The sequence below is a fragment of the Aulostomus chinensis genome, chromosome 12, assembly GCF_037954235.1.
Source record: "Aulostomus chinensis isolate RoL2024-O1b breed Wild chromosome 12, RoL_Achi_v1.0, whole genome shotgun sequence".
Lineage (NCBI taxonomy): Eukaryota > Metazoa > Chordata > Actinopteri > Syngnathiformes > Aulostomidae > Aulostomus > Aulostomus chinensis.
This window is the reverse complement of record NC_141331.1, coordinates 6,271,983-6,295,979: the sequence shown is the minus strand read 5'-3', so window position 1 is coordinate 6,295,979 and position 23,997 is coordinate 6,271,983. Positions and strand designations below refer to the sequence as shown.

The 23,997-nt window shown below is 41.7% G+C and overlaps 1 protein-coding gene across 2 annotated transcripts; it reads right to left on the bottom strand.

Annotated features, from left to right (window-relative positions):
* Positions 1–686: 686 nt before the first annotated feature.
* Positions 687–23,027, bottom strand: nxph2a (neurexophilin 2a). Of its 2 annotated transcripts, none has more exons than XM_086219792.1 (3): positions 22,530–23,027; positions 22,246–22,418; positions 687–3,866 (listed from the first exon to the last, which is right to left on the bottom strand). In XM_086219792.1, the coding sequence occupies exons 2-3, from the start codon at positions 22,288–22,290 to the stop codon at positions 3,120–3,122; spliced, it is 792 nt and encodes a 263-aa protein (XP_086075918.1). In that variant the 5' UTR covers positions 22,291–22,418; positions 22,530–23,027; the 3' UTR covers positions 687–3,119. The 2 variants fall into 2 exon arrangements, with proteins under 2 accessions (XP_086075918.1, XP_086075919.1); XM_086219793.1 differs by having other exon boundaries at positions 22,562–23,027.
* Positions 23,028–23,997: the final 970 nt, after the last annotated feature.

The window sequence follows — 23,997 nt, the reverse complement described above, 5'->3', positions numbered from 1 at the left end:
TCTTGCCAACAGGATAATTGCAACTGCTGCCTTTCTCGCCGTAAACATATGGCATAAAAGTAAAATTTGGTTTGTACTCCTGAGCGCCAAAAAACACCACAATGAGTTTATGAATGTAAAATGTAAAGAACTTTGTTTTTTTCTTTTTTTTTTTTTAAAGAATGGTGTAAGTTTATAAAATGAAGGTGCACCTAAATTGGTGGCTTGCTAAATGGATCAATATTCAGATTTTAAATCTGCAATATTGCATTGCTTGTCATTAAAGTGATTTATGGTTCCGCCTCTCCTGCTGATGGTTATTGTTCCTGGCAACGATTGGTGCTCCCTACACAAACGGGGTACGTGCACGGTTTCCTCTCGGAGAGTTTGTGAAGGGTTTGGGAATGTGCAGCAGGAAAGCCTGGAGAGACTTGATGCTCAAGGAGTGGGTGCCTCACCCTGATCAGATAAGAGTAATGGAAGTGAATGAAAAGAGCTCTGTCCCTGATGGCTACAGCAAAATGGATGTGCTCCCTGAGGTGTACCTCTGGTATCATCAACGCCTGTGGACACAGATTTATTGGCTATTAAAAAGCTACACCGAGATGTATCTCTTAAAATGGTGTGTTTATCCTGTTGAGGAGTCCTTGTAGGAATGAAACGAGACAACCGCGGGTGCCGACACACACACACGCTTTGACTTTATGCTGTGCCAAGTTTAAATAAAGTTTAATGCCATAAAAACCTAAATTGATCTTTACAATTTAATTTTAATAAAATGTACCCCCATTGAATCAAATATTCCAAAATGAACATCTGTACTTACACTTTACACAGAACAGTGTTCTTACTCTTTTTTTTTTTTCTTTTTTTTTTTACAGGGGAAACTGTTTCGATCAAGCAAGCAGGAAATCAGAACAATCTGCAAGGTTTACAAAAATGAACAATCTCTAACTAGAGGCAATAAATGTAACACCTATCTACATGATATACAAACACCAAAAATAAAGAACAGTCTACTTATTGATATATTTCTCTGGAGAAATTGGGATAAATTGACATTGTTTACTCTGAAGCCATAAGTAAACACGTTTAGGAGTTACACGTTAATACACAGCATTATTTGCACAAAGGAGTAGAACTAAAACATCAACAGAGATGAACTCAGATTTAGTTGTGTCTTTATCATACACCCCTCCTCAAGTGTATAATTGAACAGGGTCATTTACAGCTGAAGACATGAGGGAGAGAAAATAAAGCAGTAATGTGAAATACTTGTGTTTTTGGTCTCTGGCACCGCCTAAAAACCAGAATATACGCAATCCAAGTCCACATTTATGGAGTTTTTCTTATGATTGCTACATCAAAGTACAGTATTACTACAAAAACAGATGTTTACTGCACACTACTGGAGGTGCCATAGAGAGAACGCGCTTAGTAGCCACAAGATTTGACCTGTTCCCACAATTTAATTATTCTGTAGTCACAACATTTAACTTGTTCCAACAATTTAATTATTTGTGGTCTCAACATAGAACTTCTTCCCACAATCAAATTATGCAGTGGTTTCGAGGTACAACTTGTTCCTCATTTTAAGCAATTTGTAGCCACTAGGTAGAACCCGTTCCCACAACTGCAACAGTGATGCAACTTCTTCTCGCAAGTGCAGTTGATTTATAGCCACTAAATATTATCTTTTCCCTCAATTTAATTGATTTGCGGCCACTGGATATACCATATTACTTGAACTTGTTTTTTTGTGGCCTAGAAATATAACTTGTTCCTTCATTGTAATTAATTTTCGCAGAATGTCACCTGTTCCCACAATTTCATTCATTTTGGACCATGATGTAATGTCACTGAATGCACTATTCTGTAGCCGTGAGATGTGACTACAAACTCATTGATGTGTAGCAATGGATATAACTTGTTCTTGCTATTTTTGAGTGATTTGTAGGAGCGAGTTGTAACTTGTGGCCACAAATTGTACATGTGTTTTCTTCATGGCCACCTCAGGGCTCCGTACTCATCCTGTTTGCACACCACAGCTGCTAAACAAAATCCAGGTACACTTGGAAAACATCTGATATCTTTAAAACTTCATCCCACCTCTAATTACCATTCAAAATGCATTCTGTACTTTTTCTTTTCCCCACTCTTGGTTCTTGGTAAATGAAATTTCGGAGGCTAATTAAAACCTATTAAAGACAGGTAATGTCGGGGCTGATGGCGGGACCATGACAAAGTGCTGATAATTGTCTGCCAGACTCACTAAATCCACCTGTCCTGCAATTATCACTTTCCTCCCACCTCTCCTGACACATTAATCCACCGTGAGGTCTGTGAACGTGTAGCCTGCAAACACAGATTTCAGACTTAACATGCAAGTACCTCATGATGACGGCACAAACAATATTAGCTACAGCAGACAAGGCAGGGGCCAGTTTGTGTACGGATGAGCGGCTCCACGTGTGATGATGAACGATTATGCTCTCTGCTTGCTTTTAGAGTTCTAGTACATTTGATTTGTTGGATCGATTCATTTTGTCACGGGCACTTTATAGTAGATTCAATCAATCAGTTCACATGATTTCAGCTCCTAAAAGAGACGGATAAAAGATTGTGTTAATTATTCAGAGCTACTTTAGAAATGACCCATTGATCATAGACACTCTTACAGTCTAGTGATGGATGGAAGTTTTTATCCATCAGTTAAAATGTTTTAAATTATCTAATTTCACGCCCTGTTGAATAACAATGTCTTTATTGTAATTATGAGCGTTACGTCCAACGACTGGCTGTTTAAATCAGAGATATTTTGTGAGCAGAACGACACACTTGCAGCTCGCCTATGGTCTCGCCTTAAAGGAAACATCTGGACAACCTGCTAATTACCGGTGGTTTAGCGAGAACATTTGCTGCAGTCAGCCAGGGTTGTTAGCTAATCCCAAATCAACCCCTAATTCCAAATCCCTAGTTCCCTAACTATCTGAAGTGATGTCTGGAGTACCTCCAAAAGTTTAGTAATGGTGTGCCAAATCCCTCCAGCCAGCGTCCTCCTGTTTTGAGGAAAAGAAGCTTCGACATGTACATCATTTAAAGGTAAAACAAAAGGCGGATGCATACTAACAATAGCGTGGTCATCCAGTGGAGGAGTACGGTGTGTCACTATGGTAGTTGTAGTCAGGACACACCTTCTGCACCAGTTTGTAGTCTACGCTGTAAAAGGCTATATAGATGCATATGACTTTGAAGGGCTTCGAGCACAACCAGGACACGTGGCTCTGCGTCTGCTCCTGGTAGCAAATCTTGGAGGCGTCGAAGTTGCACAGCGCAGTCTTCTTGTTGCGGTCCGTCTTCTCATACTCAATGCGACAGTTGAATGATTTGGTGTCTTTGGTCTCCAGTGTGGACTGCTGGGCAATCTCAAACTCCACCACCTTGGAGGGCGGTACCAGGCTGACCGACACATTCCCCAGACCTGTGGAGTTGTGGCGGAAGTAAACGCTAAAAGTGCCGTTCCCGTGGTCCACAATCTTCCCTGTGATCAGCAGGTTGAGTTTAACAGTCTTAATGTTGGAATGGAAGTCCCCCCACCCGAACATCTTTTTGAACTTGCCAGTCTTGACGATGGGCCTGCGTTTAGTTCTGGCCTGTGCACCTAGAGCATCTGTCTGGTTAGATAACCAGTCCCAGAAGTCCTCCATGTTCTGTAAATATGTCATCTCCCTCATGTTGCTCTTGAACCCCGGGGAGCCCCTGGCGAATAGACGCAGGGGGTTGAGGATCCGTGGACTTGCCCCCGTGGGAGAGGTCTTCTGTTCATTGACACCGTCCCCCCACTCGATCAGCTCCGTGGCTCCTCCGTGCACTTTCCTGCTTGCAACCTTCAGAGGAAACACAAGCAGAGACAGGGAGAAGATGAAGCCACACGTGACCTTGTACGGAGAAACAATCGTGACCACATGCTCCACAGTTGTTCTCGATGCTCTACTTTGTGTTTTCACTGGCAGTGAAACCTTTACAGACCGCAAATTTTGCAAATAATTTCAGATCATAAAAAAAAATCCCTTTCTTTTGCACTGAAAATGAAAGAGGAAAAAATTATTCAGCGATCAGCCTCAGTTTAAAGGGACACGTGATTCTGGGAGGACATCCCCAGAGCCAGACAAGAAGATGGATACACTTCTCCTGTGTGCTGCATTGGAGAGACCTGCTCACCGCTAGTTAGCTTAGCACAGTGAATGGTAGTGGGTGGGAAGTGTTAGCATACTTTCTCTAAATGTATCTAGGGTTGTGTATGACAGTCGCAATAAAAATAAATGGATGTCACAAGATATTCACATTTTTTTAATCAGATACTTAGCCAGAACTACTTTCCAGACTGCAATGATTTGACGCAGCACTTCAAAAGCTCCATCCTAAATTCAGCCAACAACATGAAACATTTTGATGACAACTGAAAGCTCAGCTGTTGCTCCTAATCATAGCCGACTTTGTGAGAGAGGATGAGGAGGATTACTTCCGCCCCGACCAAGATCCTGATCTAATTGAACCAGAAAACACAGAGAAACTACAGATTTGGACACTGAGTTGGCAAGATAGAGTTATGCTAAACTTCCCATGCATTACCATTCATTGTGCTAAGCTAACTAGCGGTCAGCCGATCTCCGGTCTTCAAATGCTCATATGCAGAACAGACATCAATTATCAATTAACAATTAAGCCTGATAGGTGACTCTCACCCTGTAAGTCAGAGCATAAATACACTCATAGTTCTTTGTGGAGGAAAAATGGCATCTTTTAGTCCTGTCTTTATTACCACACACATTCCAGATATTCTCATGTTGCATTTTCTGACTTCAACTCTGAGCAGTAAGCCTCCCAGCAGCATCTGGCTTTGAGATAGATTTTGTTAAATGAATCATAAATGCAAACTAAAAAGCAAGTCTCCTCGTTAATTACAGGTTAATGAAACTACTTCCTGACATTATAAGCACAAATACACGGTGAAAACAAGACATTTGCATTTAAGATTTGCATTAAGCTTTTGATACTTTAGGAGGACTCTTGTCACATTACAAGGCGTTGAAAATCCCCTGGATTTTTTTTTACAGCTGCTCTCAAATCAGTAGTGCCATTCTTAGACATTCTATTCATATGAACTTTGACTTGTAATGGTTCCCAGCAATAAAATAGGCTTATCATATGGTAAAGTATGTGCTAAGTGCTAATCCGAACGCAGCAATGAACTGTGATCCCTCCTTGTGCCTCAAAGCCTTTTAGCCTCAGGAGCGATTCCTGGTCCACTTCAGATAAAGCTGTAATAATTCACGGCAATAAGCTTAGCTAGTTTTATTAGTAATTAGTAGTGCTGGCTTTCCCCGGGCCCGGTTGTAGGGATCACGGAGGGAAGCAGATGTTGAAAGCACTGAGCAGCGGCTGTTTGAATTCTCACTGAGCTGCTGCGCGCCACTTCCAGACTAATTATAATTTTGCTTTAAGCTTAACTGAGACACACATGTACAGAGCTAACAAACTGCTAGAAACTGTTTCGTTCCATTCTATAAAATTTCAAGTGCTATATACACATTTGTGGGCGGGTGTATTTCTTTATTAAGGGTTTGTTCTTGGTGCAAAAAAAATAAAATAATAATAATGTGAAATCAATGAGTCTCAGACGGACAGTATGGGGCTGACCCATCTATCAGCCCTCACAATGCTTCATTAAGACAGTTGTTCCCTGTAAGTGAGCCAACGCTGTAATAATAACGTCCCTGAGCAGCTCATCACATCCACATTCATTCAATCAGCCACTGCACGAAATGGCAGTGTGCGAAGCAAATCTGTGGGCTCCCAACAGGAACATTTATTCAGTTTAATCTGTTACATATGGGGATCCCTGTTGCGCAGCTCAAACCGGCAAAACCGAATTTTGTCGTTTAATGTAAATCTCAGGTGAGCTTTGTACAGGATGATTATAATGCAAATGAGAGAGCAGTTTAAGTATGACGAGCAACTGGGGAAAATTGCTGTGACAACAAGGGGATCAGGAGAGGGATATCTAATACTTAAATGCCCTGCGAGATGAAGCACTGGGAACTTGAAAGCTCACACTGACACATGGGCTTTGGCTGCCGTCTCGCTCGCTGTCTCCCTGCAGTAGTAACACACACACACACACACACACACACACACTCACACAACACACCTCGTTCATTTAGGTGGAAGTGGCGCCTCTTAAAAACAGACAGGAAAAAAAAAAAACAGTTTTGTGCAAAAATGAGGCAAGGTCTCATGAAGGAGAATCTACAAAAGCTTAATTAAGATTTCTTAATCTGTGCCGCTGTGCTAGAGGCGTTTCAGGGCCACTTGAAATGAGACATTATTATGATAATAACTGCAGACTTTCAACATCACCAAGCAAAGACCGGTAGCTGATGTCTGGTGCCTTGCGTTTGCTGTACGTCCCAAACAAAAGCACAGAGGGGTGCGTGAACCTTGCAACCACACCCCCCCCCCCGACCCTCCAGACAAGTTATTACAGCTGCAGTCAAAGCCATGTGTGTCTTCTAACAGAACCATGTAGAGTTGTGATGCAGCAGGAAACACAAGGCTGGGTGATAAATGTGATAAATTAAGGGACATCCCGTATGAACCACAACAACTTTTGAAACTGGTCACATTCTGATTGTACTGGGCCAGAAAATAACACGCGAGGTCAGTTTAAATAAAAAGAAGAAAAATCTATTAGGCTGAATATTTGCCCTGCAGTAAATATTCTTTTAAACTGTTACAAGATTGCCTTTGTTCAACTTATTATTATTATTATTATTATTATTATTTAGAAAAGTCGGTACTGCATTTTTGGTTTGCTTTGTTTCATATTAAGTAACTAAAAAAAAAAAGCCAATTTTTTACTAAGCAACACAGCAAAGCAAATTAAGAGGGTGATAATTCATTATTTGAGACATAGTAAATTGAATTAAAGATATGGTGATATGATGTTTTAAAAATCTGAACACTGTTTTTTGTTGTTGTTGTTGTTGTTGTTTTTGTAAAGCATAGTATCTGTCTTGGATTCCTTTAGCCCAGTTTTATACTCAGCTGAAAAGGTTGAGGTGCTGTACCAGATCATTGTTTTCATTTAAAGTTAATTTTACAGGTAGAAGTTGTTTAAGGCGGGCTGGTCAAACTTATGTCATCTGTTTTAATGTTAGATACTACATTCGCGAACACAACTTCTTATTCATTTCTACCGGTGCAATGATTTGGAACGTGAATTTGTGTGATTACAGACAACATCAAAGGTGGATTCGGTGGTGACGTGCAGTCTTCCACTGTCTAGTTGTCAGCGATGGCTTGTTCCTGTGTCAGAGGAGAGAGCTGCACAATATTTACACTCACATCTCCCACCTTTTATCTTACTTCAAAACAATTACCACAGTCTTCTTGTCACGTTCTTTTACAGTGTCAAAAATGCATCAATTTATTTTAATAAGTTTCTCCCTCAATGTGTGGAATAAATCCCTTAGGCAGGGCTCATTTTCTCCTCTACGTGCTTTTCTCTTAACAGGTTTACCACTCCTGTTAAAATCTATGCATTCCGTGTGCAACGAGAAATCGATTTTATGTGCTACTTTACTGCCATCTTGCTTAGACCAGGAAATGAGATTTGTTTTCTCAAAGGCCTAAATTAGGGCTAAATGTATTTATAGCTAGCATGGTAACACATCTCCACTGAGCATTTATCAAATCACTTAGAGCGTCGTGCGACTATCTTTTGCAAAAGCGCCATCCTCACGGCACGTGTGATTCCTGAGTGTGTCGATCAATAGGAGCCAGAGGTTTTGGTGAATCTTGACGATGACCCGAGCGTCAGGCCGCCAAGCATTGAGTTAGGATGAATGAGCCTCAACATTCATCTGTAATGAGCATTATGGAGCTGGCCGCCTGCTTGTCCCATGGGTAGACATATCTTTTAGAGGCCTGACATAAAGGTAATTGCTACAGTGACCAGAACTAGCCTCTAGAAAGTTATTAAGAAGCCAGTGACATCTGGCTTCTGGGTCATCTGAAGAGATGCTGCTAAAATGCATTTGCGGTGAGCAGCCGGTGACATGTGCGCAGCTGTGATGGGCTCGGCGCCGCCAGCCAGGCTACAATGTTGTTTTGATGACGACGATGGAATCTGATGGAATCTCTTTCAACCTGGCACAGTTGACAATGAGGCCCGCCACTCATGAGCTCAGATCTGCTTTTTTGTCTCCAACTCCTGTGTCATCTTTTTACTAAGTGAGCTAAAATACTCCGTGCTTTAATTTTCCTTTCTCTCTCTCTCTCTCTTTCTCTCTCTCTCTCTCCTCAGCACATAAGGTTGTAATATGCATCTGGGGAAAATTGGTTGCAGCCACCTTTCTCACAATAAACAAAATGGGCAATTAACCTGCTCATCAGTGCAAGTAGAGCACTTCCAATGATGCACTTCATTGTTCTTCATGGATTTATCTGTGCAAATTGACCTCACTTTGGTGGTGCAATTCATTTCTCTGCTAATTTTCTGTGTCTGAAGCTTCATTAACTTGATGCGTTTGTGTAGTAAAAATCTGGACGTCCCATGGAAATTACACTGCTACCTTTCTTAATCCTCTCCTACGAGCCAACACCTGCCGTAGTGCAGCCTAGACGACAGATTGTGAGGGAGCATGATTGACTACAGCCTCCTGCTTCCGAGCATCCGACATGACAAGCAGCTCCTCTCACATTAAAACCATTGTCGGCCTGGAATCCCCCCGCGCCACATCCTTCCCCGGCAGTCTTCTTCCTGATGTTATGGGGCATATCATCTGTAATGATTCACACCCCGAGTCAGTTCCAAGAGAGAAGGCCCTGGAGGTGCTGAGGCTGCCCGGCGTTAGAATCTACAGGCGGCTGAAGAATAGATTGGCGCTCTGATCACTGGAGCGGCCTCACGCTCCAAAGCCATCACTTTTAATCAGAGGCCGTCCAGGAAGACACATGGCAGGTGCTTCAGCACTACGGTGGACCACAACAGAAAATGCACAATGGGAGCATCTTCCCAATCACAAAAGTTGTGTGTGTGTGTGTGTGTGTGTGTGTGTGTGTGTTTGTAAAATATATCTACTCCCTGGAGTCTTCCATCTATCTCGCATCCAATACACACGATATTACAGATCCAATAATTGATGTCAGCCGTCTTGTACATCCAACATTTTTAAGCTCCAGATCCCCCCAAAAAAGGGCACGCACGCACAGACAGACACACACACACACACACACACACACACACACACAAATATACCTATCCAAATATTGACGAATTTTATAGTAGTTCTGGTATTATTTTGATCTTAAGAAACCATTAACATCTTTTCAAACAAATTTTCAATGTTTTCGATTTCTGGGAATCATGTTGTAGCCTCCAGTTTGTGTCACATGACCCCCTCTCAAGGGTCCCAACCCCCAGTTTGGGAAGCCTTGTTCTAAATAGTATTAGTATAAATAGTAGTCCTTGTAGTATTCATCATTAGGTACTCTTTGTATCATGAATTGGTAAGAACAAGCCTCATTTCTTTACCTTTAGTATGTTTATGTACAACACCAGTAACCTCAGTAGCGGTGATAGTAAGAAGAGTCCACACCAACTATTCCCAAATTAAAGAATGAATCGGCCTGCGTTTGAAAATATTCCTCAGCCCAGCTGTTATTTCATCTCCGAAAACACAAGACTGACATTACTTATTTCCTTACAGAATTATGCAAATTAATAATCCAGATGGGAAATTAAACCCAAATGGTGAATCATTAATCCTGCTCTTCAATTCTAAAAACACATTCCCAAACTAATATCGACATTTATGTTGAATACTTAATTATGTAGCTGCAAATGTAGACAATTAGAAAAGAATTACACGTTTTGATGACTGTAAATGAGCTCTCGCAACCCACCTGCAGTACTCACACGAGCCACCAGGGGGCTCACACTTTGAGAATCACTGACACGCCATGCCAGTATGTTCCAAGGTCATGTGTCTCCCTTTACGATCATCCTATGGGGCCCACAGTGTATCTTTTCCCTAACAAATTTAACATCCAGTGATTATTTCTCAACTTCACCGGGCAGCCGTACTGGTGGCCACCATCTACACTCTCTCCACACACATCCTGCTTTACGACTGAAGGAGGCTTCAGACGTCTGTGCTGCCCCAATTGTAAAACAAAGTTAACCTTCATATCTTGGTAAATTGACTCCGTTTATAGAGCGCTCTTCTACATTTACGGCACTCGGAGTGGTTCACAAGGTTGCCTCGTTCACCTATTCACACACTGATGGTGAGGATAGTGTTTAGCTCAGGCATTGAACCAGCAATGCTACAATGACTAGACAGCCACCCTACCTCCTGAGCCACGCAGCTTCTATCAACTCTGGGGGATCCCCCCATCCAAGCTTAACACACCAGCAATTTGTAAGATTTCCAATTAAACATGCAGATTTAATTTTTATTATGTACTCCGCTAATATCATAATTTAGTATTCCATTAATTTTGTCTTTCTTGCCTATGTTAATTGTTGAGTGCATGCATGTGCTCCGCCGGTTTGAATTGATTTGAATCTTACAAGACAGTCACAAGTCAATTTAGATAACATTAATGTAGTTTAATGCAACATCCTTGAAATAAATCCTCCCTTCATGAGGACTAGAATGTTCTTTTTTTTTTTTAATCAAATCTGTTTCAGAGAGGTGTTGGTTTAGTTTAGTTTAATGATCGTTTTTGTGTTGCAGTTGAAATGTACTGAGTTATTCAGAGACGTGTTCCTAATATTTTGTCCTCGTTATTAGATGAATTATATTTCTACTGTATTGATTTTGTCTTATTGTGCCTTGTAACTTCAAACGTGAGTCTATATAACCCACTGCATCCGACGTGGGGGCCTGAGACTTGGACTCAAGTAGCACACACGACTGTCAGCTTGGCTCGAGACTCATGAACAGTTGTTATTAGGAATTATCTGACGAGCTGAACATCATTGCTTGTTTTCATGCACTTCCTTCTGCATCTGGGTAGTGGACGTGGCCACAGAGATCCTACAACAGCAGCAGCAAACCTGCAGTGCTTTCTTAACCTTTAGCTATTACAAACTCGTGCACACGCAAACAAATGTAACATTTTTGAGGTGAAAATAAAATAAAGGGCAATGTATTGACCTCATCAAAGTCTATCAGGCCCCTGAGAATGAATCCCAATTGGTCTGCCACTTAATAATGAGTAAGCAAACATGTTTAATGTTAGCTCAGCTGCATTCGAGTTCTTAGTACCAACTTTGAGGAACATTGATTGTTGTTTACTGAATGTCTATTAAATCAAAAAGAAGAATACTGGATTGACCTTATCAAAGTTCGTCAGGCATCAATACACACTTTCGAATAGGTCAGCTGTTTGCTAACATTAAAGTTAACACCGATATTGGAAAAGGTGTCATGTTAGTTCAGCTACATCAGATATGTGCTAGCTTGCAACCATTTTAGGACGGTACCTGGATGTAATTGGCATTCACTAAATATTTTCACATCAAAATAATGGATGCTGGATCAACCAAATTGTAAATAATTGCAAACCGTGTGTATTTTGGTGTCTTGTACAAAGTGTTTTGTACATATGTAACTTTGAATATAATGTTCTTCTTCTCTTTCTTTGATATATTTTAACTGCTGTTTCTTTCCTTCTTGGAACTGAGCGGTGGTAACACACAAATCCCCATTGTGGGACCAATAAAGTTCTATCTATCTATCTGTCTATCTGTCTATCTGTCTATCTATCTATCTATCTATCTATCTATCTATCTATCTATCTATCTATCCATCCATCTATCTATCTATCTATCTATCTATCTATCTATCCATCCATCTATCTTATCTATCTATCTATCTATCCATCCATCCATCCATCCATCCATCCATCATCCATCCATCCATCCATCCATCATCCATCCATCCATCCATCATCCATCCATCCATCCATCCATCCATCCATCCATCTATCATCCATCCATCCATCCATCTATCATCCATCCATCCATCCATCCATCCATCCATCATCCATCCATCCATCCATCCATCATCCATCCATCCATCCAATCTATCTATCTATCTATCTGTCTATCTGTCTATCTATCTATCTATCTATCTATCTATCTATCCATCCATCCATCCATCCATCCATCCATCCATCCAATCTATCCATCTATCTATCTATCTATCTGTCTATCTGTCTATCTATCTATCTATCTATCCATCTATCTATCTATCCATCCATCTGTCTATCTATCTATCTATCTATCTATCTATCTATCTATCTATCTATCTATCTATCTATCTATCTATCTATCTATCTATCTATCTATCCATCTAAACACTTATTCTCAGGTGCCTGAGAATGAATCTGAAGAGGTCAGCTGCTCAGTTAAATGTGCTGGCAGAGACGTTTAGCCTTAGCGCAGCTGCACTGGTCATCTGTTATTTTGCTGCTAGCTTTGTGGGAAAATAACTTTAAACTATTTAATTGTTGTTTGCTGAATATTTTGGATTGTAAAAATATCGACCACATCAAAGCTTATCAGGTATGAGAAAATGCACTGCAGTAGGTCAGTCACTTTGTAATGTGAAAATTAATGTTAAGGACAGCAGACTAGCTTGGCTGCATTAGCTCTATGATAGCTTGCTACGAGCTTTTGGGGACATTAACTTGAAGAGAGTGGTGTGCCCTGAATGTTACACTTTATTTGCTATGACAACTATAACACATCCCCGTTCTCGTGCAACCGCCTGCCTGTTGGCGAACATTGAACTGAGAGGAAGCCGTAACTATGAGACTCGCGCATTTGTGCTTCAATATTATGGCCTTGCTAACGTGCAGATGCCTGAGAAGCTCATTTTGTCATCACCCCTGCATGTTTCCATCTAAACACCTTCTGTCAACGTACAGTATTTTGTGTAGGTGAGAGACGAGGGGATGACAAGCTCAAAGTCGAGCGGGTCTGATGTTTCAATAATCCCAGTGGAATCACTTGTTGTGTGTCTCCACAGTTTGTCTCTTCACTTCTTTTTTACTGTTGACAGATGTGAAAGAAAAACCTGCAGAGCATCACATCACTGCCATAAAGCATAATAAGTAACAAGGGAGGGAGAACTAGCGAGGTGTTCAGGTGGTGGGGAGACACTGGTTAATAGAATGAGGTGACATTAACAACACCGAGCCGTTAACATAAAACTTTGCTGGGTGTAGAGGCACACGCTGAATATTAATTCTGCAAATGAATTTTCTATCCTCACACAATATGTACGGTGAAAACTGTGACCAAAATGAGTAACTGGCTGTTGACGCATACCGCTGGTTGAAACAAGCTCTGGTGAGCCTTCTTTTGATTGATCACCAACACATTTGTTTTAGTTCAGCATCACAAAAGCACAGGATTGCGTCAGTGTACCAGGAAATATCATATGACTGTGTCATGTGACAAAAGTTAGTAATACTGAACTCAGGGCTTGCTTCAGTAGCTCTAATCAGACACACAGGAAACATAAACCAAGCTTTGGGCTGTGTGTGAGGTGTGTAATCTTTTACACATTTGGAGTTTAAAGATTAAATTGGAGCTGAAATGACAAATACACTCGTTTATCATTTAGTTCCCATCCTTGCTCAGTAATCTGCCATCAGGATGATGTAAAATCTACGAGGTCGATTTTCACCAAATTTGGTGGAGGGGTGAAGTATGTGTGTTTTCTCCTGCTGCCTATTGGACAAAAGAAGTGATATTTGTACTGCAGTGCACACACGAGCCTGCTCCTTCATTTCAAATCCAAATATTATCAGGTTCCTCCTTCCTCTCACTCTACAAATCAGCGACAGAATCCGACATGTGCGGCGGGGGGCCAGGGCCTGCAGCTTTAGTTAGGGCCCGAGTACAAAAGCGACATGGACCGAGAAGGTTCTGGGTTTGGTGGCGGTATGTACGCTGTAGTTCACCTATTCAGCAACATATTAAGATATGATGACTGTCTACACAAGCATAAACCCACCAATTTAAACCAATAATATCTTGACATCCACCCGTCAATCACCCGTCTTCATCTTTTAAGGGCATCCTCTCAACATTTCCTGCCTTTCAGTCCTGTTTTACTCTGAAATACATCACAATACAGCCGGTGTAGCTGGACTTAAGGCTAGTACACTGAAATATTTGATGTGTACATTTAAAGAAAAGGCCATATTACCAGTCTCAACAACTAGCTCATAACAACGAGCATCGATGATACTAGAGAATCCCGACCTCCTCCATTCCTGCGGCTCTGACACTGCGTGACAGTCATCAATACATATCTTTTTTTCACCTCTACAAGATATTTTAACCACGCATACAACTGGGTCAAGTCCTGTTTTATCCTCTGCGTTACAAAGCATCAACATCTTATACAGGATATAAAATCGTCTGTCTGGAAGGTTTGCAAACCTGTTGGAGCAAAAATATTACCCACCTGTCCATCATGTCACTCTGGGCTGCTTGCAACTGGGGATTTGCATAAATTACAACACATAACCCTCCTTTGGCTAACATAAATCATATTATGCCATGTTATTAGTGTTAGTCATCTTCATAGCATTAGTTTAAAGTTGTTGTTTTTTTCTGTCAGACAGTCTCCTCTTTGCCTCACCTCCCAGAAAAGGACTCCGACTGAAATTAAACCTCACCCCTTTCAGGATCAAACAAACCTACACTGGTGTTGGTATCAACCCCCTAAATTCATAAGGAAGACCCCGGTATCCTCAGAGTCCCCACGCCGCGCAAAACCCTCATCTACAGACATCACACATTATTGTAGAAAGATGATTCAATCTTCTCAATAAACAGAACAAATTACAGGAAATTAACCACTTCGACCTTCGTGACATACTTCATTTGGATTCTAATGACTGGCAGTATTTCCTGACATAGCACTCCTCCAGTTTAATTGCCTGGCCTTTTATATCTTTAACAACTCTGTTAAAAGTCACCATCAAGGCCAATCATCATAAGATGCATCTGTGTTCCTAAGGGAAACAATACGTGTCAGGAGTTTGGTCAAATCTGCAGACAATATTAGATGTGTCGCCTGACGCTGAGCTGCTCAGGAGTGTGGAGAGGTTGCAATGCAAGGAAGCCAGAGCATCACCTCTGTCAATCAACCGCAACTGAAAGCAGCCTGTCAGATCCGTCAAAGCACAGCAGCATCTCATAGCACAGCAAGTATCTGCAATATTACCCCAAGATTACTTATAATGTACTTCACATAGTACCGCAGTACCACTGCACCGGGGTGTTTGTCAAAACTTTTTGTTTATAATGTGGTTGGAAACACCTTAAGAACTTCATGATCTGTAAATGTCGAGTTTTGGTTAAATGGCGTTCCCGTGACGAGGGGGTCGGTTTTGTTATTTCGCCTTCGAACACCGAGACGTTAAACTTCAATCGATTTACATCACAATGGCACTGTGTTGGCTCCACGTGACCTACAGCAACATGATACATAGTGGGTGTGTGCTCTCCAGCGCCACCTAGTGGATGCAGGAAGTGATATTTGCACCACAGTGCAGCACTGGCCTGCCCCTTCATGCAAAATCTAAATATCAGCAGGTTTCGCCTCCCTCTCACCCTGAAACCTCCACAGGAGTGCGAGGGTCTAAATCTAGCCTTGTTACATTCATTTCAAGTTCAAATTTCATTAAATTTGAATTCATGACATTAAAACGTCAATCAGCTAGAATACAAAACTTCATTTATCACTTCATACACTTGCCTTGAAAGATAACTTATAATTTCTTTGCTCAGGAAACATGTTTTTGGCAGTTGATAAGTATACAATGAAATTCTAAATTTGACAACTGAAGCTTGGCGTGACCCTTAAGCTTTTTTGCATCTAACGCAGGATTAAAACTCAAATAAATGTCTTGCTGAAGACTTTGAAATCCTTTTGAAGCTGTGTGGCTGTATCAATAGAGCAAAAATGGACTGTTACATGGGAAAATTTAGCATTTTCATATTTGATTTGTTCTTGAATTACCAGCAAAGTAAAGTATTAAAAGAATAACACATTTATTATCAGTAATGGACCCTGCCATGTTAGGTATTGTACTCGTGGATGGGTTTCAATAACACATCAACGTTTAAAACTATTTGAATTTTGCACGGCAGTTAGCATTGACACACATATTTCACATGCTTTCCTATTCAAAATCTCAAATTGTGCAATCGGATGTTCAGCTCTCAGAAGAATGTAAATAAAGAGGAGAGCTTAGTTCAAGTTTTTGAAAACCTTGACGGCTCAAAAATAGTTAATTAAAAGACTGATAATAGCTGTGTGTTACAACTGAAATTAGTGTGTGCCTCCAGGCACTTTGTGAAGAAGTTGCGAACTACGGGTTCGGATAAAACTAACAGTGAATGTTGGCGGGTCTGCCACTGCGTGTGGAATTTAAATGCGGTGCTGATGTTAGCTGCTGAGAAGGTGTTAACACTCATCCCACTAGGAGAGAGAAGAGGAGCGAGTGGAGGGTCTCGGAGAGGAGCCTCCAGGTAATCAGGATACTTGTGTTATCTCAGCACCTGCCACATATGACAGCAGCAAAGCCATGAACACTTCACATTTTAGACAAGCGTTACCTTTCAACGCATCATCAGTTCCATAATCCCCTTATATGGTCAAAGCGCCAACTCCTGTGCAGGCTGATGACACCTGCAGCACACCTTCATGTGTCTGATAGGAGGGATTCAGGGAGATAATACCATGAAACATAATTATCATTCGCTTGACCAATTTTTAACACTGTGTACTTTGTAAAATAATGGTAAAAACGCTTGTAAAACTCCTTCGCTAATACTTAAGCAGGGATAATTCAAGGTTCCACTTTTTTCACTGACCTTTTTGTGTTCCTGTGAGTCAACTTAAATTTTTTTTTTTTTTTTTTACTTCTCTTTAAATCCGGACGAATAATTTTTTTTTTTTGGCTCGGTTTTCTCAAAAAGCACACGCACGGAATTTGACACAGCAATTGTTTCTGTTCTCGCAGCAGATTGCGCTGCGGCTGATTTCACAGAAACAGCTCGCTTTGAAGAAGAAACAAGAGGGAGGGGGGGCCGGGGAGGGGAACATTGCTCCCCTTCTCTGTGAGTAGCTCTGAAGACAGGTACTTCACAAGAAATACACAAAGACACAGGGGAGCTGACAGTGCTTTGTTAGGGCTGGAAATGACAAGCTGAAAAGAAAGGCCTCAAAGCCCAGAGGCAGTAGAGGAAATGCAAAAGTGAGAATAATCAGAAAGGAGATTTATTGTACTTATTCAAAAGCTGTCACACCTTTCCTTTTAGAGGAACGCAACACAGTTTTAATTAAAGAGGTCAATCATTTTACCAAGCTCTGACATGTAGTGTGATTGCCTCCTGCAAGTAGCAAAGCAAGAGGTAATTAGGAACTTTATATATCAGTGTTTGGGAAACATGAAAGGCAAAAACTTTACAATTGTGTCTGGCTGGTTTTAGGTTACTATGCAACTTATCCTGGTTTTTAGAAGTCATAAATGTAGACTACACAGGAAGGTAACTGTACTGCAAAATTTTTTTAAAAAGTGACACTACCATTCCTCAGATGATTTAGACAAAATACCTGCTGTAAATACACAGATCTCTACATTTAGTTTTGTGGGAGCACAGCAGTAAAAAGTCCTGCATGATAGTAAAATTGCTTTACAGTGAGGTCGTGCATCAGTGGAAGCTAGATCTTCCTGACCCTGCAGAGCGGTAATGACAACGCTATAAGATAGCTGAGGCTCCAGATCTAACGCCGCCTCGGGCTGCACATCGCCCATAAAAATTCATAGCTGTGGACCAAGATGGAGGGAAACTCAACATCGTATTAAACATAATGGTTCCTACACCAGAGTCGCTAGAGTGGCTTGAATTGCTCAGCACTTCACTTCCTCTTAAAAAAGCTCAGATCAGAAGAGGGGCTCCGGAAGAGTAATCACGTCGCTCATCATTGTTCGACTTAAGTCTTTAATTGTCCATCCCGCAGCCAGACGAAGGTTATTGTCGATGCAAAGGGCAATTGTGTCACAGCTATCAATCACTTTTAACTCCACATTCTTTTCATTTCAGGACCTTTACCATGAATTGATTGCCAAGTACAATTATGATTGATGATTGCAAAAAAAAAAAAAAAGAACAGGCTACAAGGCTCAAAACAGTCAATACCAAGTGCAATGGCGGCAAGATACATTTGAGGGATTTAACCTGCAGAAATGACAACCTTTCCTTTGGACATCTGAGGAAACACACAGGCCGAGCACTGCAAATGCCACGTATTGTTTATGAGGGATTTAGTGAAGCCCCTTCTGGCTGGAGAGATTGTGACCCCAATATGAGCACAGATACACATCAGCACTGTGTAAGCTCCAAAATGATTCCTGGAAGGCGCCACATGCATGCAAGGCCTTTTTCACTCAGCCAATCCATGTTTAATCACAGAAATTTCCACTGGTCTGCTTGCCATTTTCTCTAATATCCCCCCCCCCCCATCCCACCCCACCCCCCACCACCACCACCACTCAATTTCTCTGGTGGATTTTTGAAGACTTAAGTTCCACAGTTTTTTTTTTTTCCCTCCCTTTTCTTACAAACCAAATCCTGGGAGAGGTTGATGTGAAGACCCGGCAGAGCAGGGATGTGAAGAATATAAACACATTTTTTATTGTCCAGAGGGAAAGGGGGGTGCAAGGGGTTGGGTAGTGGGGTCTGTAAAAGAGACGGGGACCTTATCACAGCCCAGCAGCTCTGTAATTCGCCGCCATGATAAAATGGCGGCGCGGAAAACCTTACAAGGCTGGCACAATCCAAAGACGGATTAGGTTTTTCTGACATAAGCTTCCTGAAAAACTAATCAATCAGCCCATGCAGTATTATCACAAGCGTGAGATTAAAGAGCTGCTCCTAATCCCCCCCACTGTACATTTTATTACACTTCCCAGTGTTGGTTGCCTTTAAATATACAATAAATAAATAATAAAATCAAACCTAATTGAGCATGGGGAAGGGGAAAGGGGTTAAAGAGCCCTTCGAGAGGGAATTTATATAGAATTTGTGTTTTGTTATGAAGAGAGGGATAAAACTGTTGTCCTTGCCAGCGCTTTTTGACTTTGGATCGCGCCTCATTGTCTCACTCCAGAACTGCTAAGGAAAAAGTGGGGTAACGAAAACAAAAACAAAAAAAATCCCGTGGCACATTTTGACAAAATTAGCCACTAAAATTGATCTAAATCACATTCTCACAAGTGATTCTGCTGTCAGGGAGCGTCTCCATGCTAATAAAGAAATAGACGCCTGTTAGAAATTAATGCAAAGTCCTGTGAGAAATCACTTGTAATCCATTAAATCAGCGTACATCAAAGTTGGGGATGAACTCCAAGCATGAAGATCCAGAAGACGAGACGCGTCGAGCTTACGAGTAAACAGCTCAGCTTTGTCTCTTTAATGCGTCACACCCTTCTATCAAGCCGGGTCACTCGCCTCTCTCAGTCAGGGCGGGCGTAACTGCCTGAAGTAGTTCAAAATTTTACACCGCCGCTGATCTTCTTGGCCACATAGAACTCTTTGTTGTGACATAATACTACCAAGGAGCTTTTACTCTGACAGTAAGACACAAAAGCTTAATGCACTTTGTAAACGTCCTCAACCACATGCAAAGAAAACCATTTCCCTGCGTCCAATCTGTGCACTGAAGAAAGGGCAGGGCAGGCTGAGAGCAGGGCTCCCAACGATGTTTTATCTTCATCTACATTGTTCTGCTGTCATTGCACAGAGGATAACTGCAGCAGATGTCATGGGAAAGAATGGATTCTCTAAGGATGGCTTTGACCCTCTTATTTGTCCCTGGGGTACGGCACAGATGATGCTGGGGCCAGGGCTACGTTTCCTGTCTGATTCATGTTCTGGCTCTTTCTGTAAGTGTGTGAAAGACCAAAGGAAAGAAGCCTTGTGGTATTTAGGTGACTGCTGAGCTTTTACTTGTAACGACATCTGACTGGACATCCTGGTGGCTCAGCTGCATCCTCTGACATCACATCCTTGCAGCCTATCCATGATAAACTGTGCAATAAAGTAGGGTAGTGAAGTAAAATCGAAACCACGATTTATCATGATTTTTTTTTGTTGTTCACGTTATTGTATGGCATTGTATTGTGATAAAATCCTGTTGTCTGTTACGACAGCTGAAGTATATTTGTTCATAACAGTGTACAACTGAGCAACTCATGGCTTTAGCTCAGTTGGTATGATGAGCGATTCATTGCGGTACGTTTTCAGTTCCGTGATACTGTGTCAATACTCCCTAGTGTTGATACTGTATCGTAACATGTCCTGACATGTCCGTGTATGTTATGGCAGCTACATCTATCGTGTCCAACTGTGCAGCTCTGTCGCAGTATCTATCATATCATATCGTGGAACGTATTAAAAAATAATAATTTTCATAGTTCAATAAGTTCTGGCAGATTCGAGCTTTGACCTGACATTTAAGAGCCTTCAGATGGTGGTGGTAGTGTGTGTGTGTGTGTGTGTGTGTGTGTGTGAGTGTGTGTGTGTATTGATAAGGCTCAGTGTGTCCCCAGTCAGTCGGACAGTGGTGGGTCTGCTGGGAGGGAAGCCACTGAGGCGTATGAGGAGAGCCTCCCCAGGGAAGCAGGCTGTCTCTTTCTCTGGAGGCTGAGCTCCCAGTAGACACAAGGCTGATTACAACAACATCAGTGCAGACGTCACTTTGCCGCTACATCTGCGCGATTCAAGGCAACGTTCAAAGAAGCCCTCTTTGAGGATAGCACAGATGTGAGGGAACGTCTTCAATCGCATGGCATTTTCTCGTCCGATCTGATCACGGCTCCTAAAGCTAGGGATGATGACGATAAAAGCCCACGCTGTATTCAGGTTCCCATGGTGGACAACATCAGCAGATGTTAAAAAAAAAAAGTGGAAAAAGACCTTTATATTTCCCTAAAGCTTTGGATATCTCTTTGGAGAGCTTATTCCTGCAATCAAAACAGAAGAAGACTCGGGAAAGATTATGACTATAAGCTTAAGAAAATAAATCCCTGGTAAATATGAAATAATTTCCTGAGCATTCACAGGGACTGGAGATTTCATCACACTGTTGAAGAATAATATAAAGCTTGGAAAGCCTTTTTTTTTTTTGTTGCAGTTTTTACACATTGTTATCAGCTCTCAACTCTTGCCTAAATTATAGTCTGTCAGAGACAGTGTGTCAGGGTTAAACGGAGGTTAGAGCTAAAATCAAAACGTGTTAGAATAAGCACAAACATCCATGTGATTACAGCTGAATAAATCTAAAAACACTTTTGTTGAGCTATGAGTGACAGAAGGAAGACACCACAGTCATTCGATTTTCTAAAAGCATCACAGTGGAGTTGAAGTTTGCAAGATGCCACACAGAATGGATTTTGAAATAAACTACGCTACGGTTACTGAATATGTGTGATTAGGAAAATACAGCAAGTATTTTGCAGCAATTGAGAGTGCAGTGTTAAAGGTTATTCTAGTGTGCAAATATATCATTATGAGTTTGTTCAGAAATTAAGGAAATTAACTACACGTTGTACAATGCCTGTGGATCTAGAAGTCACGCTGTGTTCTGTGAAATAAATCCGAGTGAAAATTCAGTTTTTGCTGGTGAAACAAACTCCTAATAGGTTCTTTAAACAACTAGGACAACTAAATGTGCGGTACTGTTTGAGCCAAGTGTTGAAATAAATGTTCCTTCATGCAACAAAGGTTCCGTTAGCACTGAAGCATTCCTTCTGTCAGACTGAATGAGCAGTTCCTTTTATTTATTTGCGAACCTGCAGCTCAGAACTGTGTCAAATTTAGACTCATTCCAGGGATTTATTCGTTTGGCACAGAGATTGCAGGAGCATTCAGTTGCAGATCAGTAGTTGTGACTTATAACAATAAATATAAAACATTTACATTAAAAAAAATCTTTTATCCCGTGTGTCTTAATTTTAAAGAACTACCAGAACAAACTTCAGCCACTTTGACTCCAACTTTCTCCCTAAAACCTCTTTTAGTTTTTTTTCCTCGCCCCCCGAATCGGCAACATTTTTTTTTTTTTGTGGCCATTTCTCTCATTCAAGCGTCTCTCGTCTCACCTGGTGCAGGAGGAAGAAAACCAGCAATGTTTGCAGAGCTCTCATCTTCGATGACTTCTCGACTTATTCAAGATGAGCGACGCTTAAATCCTCTCGGGGAGATTTGGAGGAGGAGGAGGAGGAGGAGGAGGAGAGGGGCAGACGCGCGAGCCGCTGAAACATTGCTGTATCACCTGCGTGGAAAGTCAAAAGTGTTACGATCTCAATATTCATGGAGGAGGACAGTAAAAAAATTCAAAAAAAGATGAGAGGGGAATCTGGAGGAGATGAGAAAGAATTCTTACCCCCTTTTATTTTCTTCAAGATAACAACTCACTTAATTAGTCTAGCTGGAATCACATTAGTTCAATCCACTTTTTGGCAGGGGGGGGAAAGTGTCCTTAAATCCTCGGAGCGAGCAGCAGAGTTCTCGAGGTGTATCGGCTACATTCAGTGGCTCCTAAGTTGCGCACCAAACCAAAACCGAAATAAACTAGAAGACGGTCTTTCCGCTTTACTTAATCCCGAGCAAATGCATCAATAAAGCGTCGATGTAAAGCGCAGCCAAATGATCCCACAAACAGAGCTGCTACCGCTGCTGCTGCTGCTGCTGCAGGAGGAGAAGGAGGAGGAGGAGGAGGAGGAGGAGGAAGGCGCTCCGCTCGCGTCTTCAGCTCTACTTGGCTTCAGTGCGCAAAATCCTCTGCTGCGCGTCTTGGAGTCTCCCAGCAGGCGCGCATCCGTGCAACCGAGCAGCAGCTACACCTTTGAAGTCTTATTCTCTCCGTACGGAGAAAACTAAGAGTCTTGATGTCACTCTCACCATGTTTTTGTTCAGCATCACGTTGTTTTTTTTGTTTTTTTTAAACCCCAGTTGAACGCGTCATCTCAGGCGCGCTACAGGCGGGCTACCTCCACCGCGGCTTCCGACACGCCTCCCGGCACTCCATATTTCACCTGTTAATTGTACAAAACGATGCTGTCATATTCTACCACCCTGCTGATAAAAAACAGGACGGCGTGTGTGTGTGTGTGTGTGTGTGTGTGTATGTGTGTGTGTGTGTGTGTGTGTGTTAGTGTGTGTGTGTGTGTGAGGAGCGGCTGATACACAACTCCTGACCTCACACACACATTCTGCGCGCTGAGGGCAAAAGGTCAAACGTTGTGCTTGCAAAGGCCTGAGACAAGTCACGTATTGAGGGATCCGTGTGTTTTTAGCGCCATCGTGTGGTCAAAGTGTACCATCTCACCCTCCACGGAGGATGTTTACGTCACACACAAGTCAAGTCGACATAATACAGTACTTAAAGACGCTTTCGTACCCGGATTCTGTTTATTTGTTGGTGTTTTTATGCTTTGTGTGTTTCAGACTCAACCAACTCCAACAAGCTCCAGAACAGAAAAGGTGTTACTGGTGTTACGCCCCCCCCCCCCCCCCCCCCCCCATCTTTGATGTGAGAATAGCAGTGACAGACAGTAACAAAGTATTTCTACTAAAGTGCTGTACTTCAGTATAATATCTAAGTATTTGTACTTTACCAGAGTATTTTCATTTTTAGAGAATTTTGTTCTCTTGAAGAAAAATCACATGAACATTAAATGCACAAAACCTAATGACGATGACGTATTCTTGTGCCACACACAAGCAGAGCAGCACAACTCCAGCAAATGACACTTTTACGTGACCTGGGTGGTCAACAGTTTAAGGACTTGACACTTCCGTGCACTGGAATACACAATTATCATGTAGAGCCTGTAGTCTTTGCATATTTA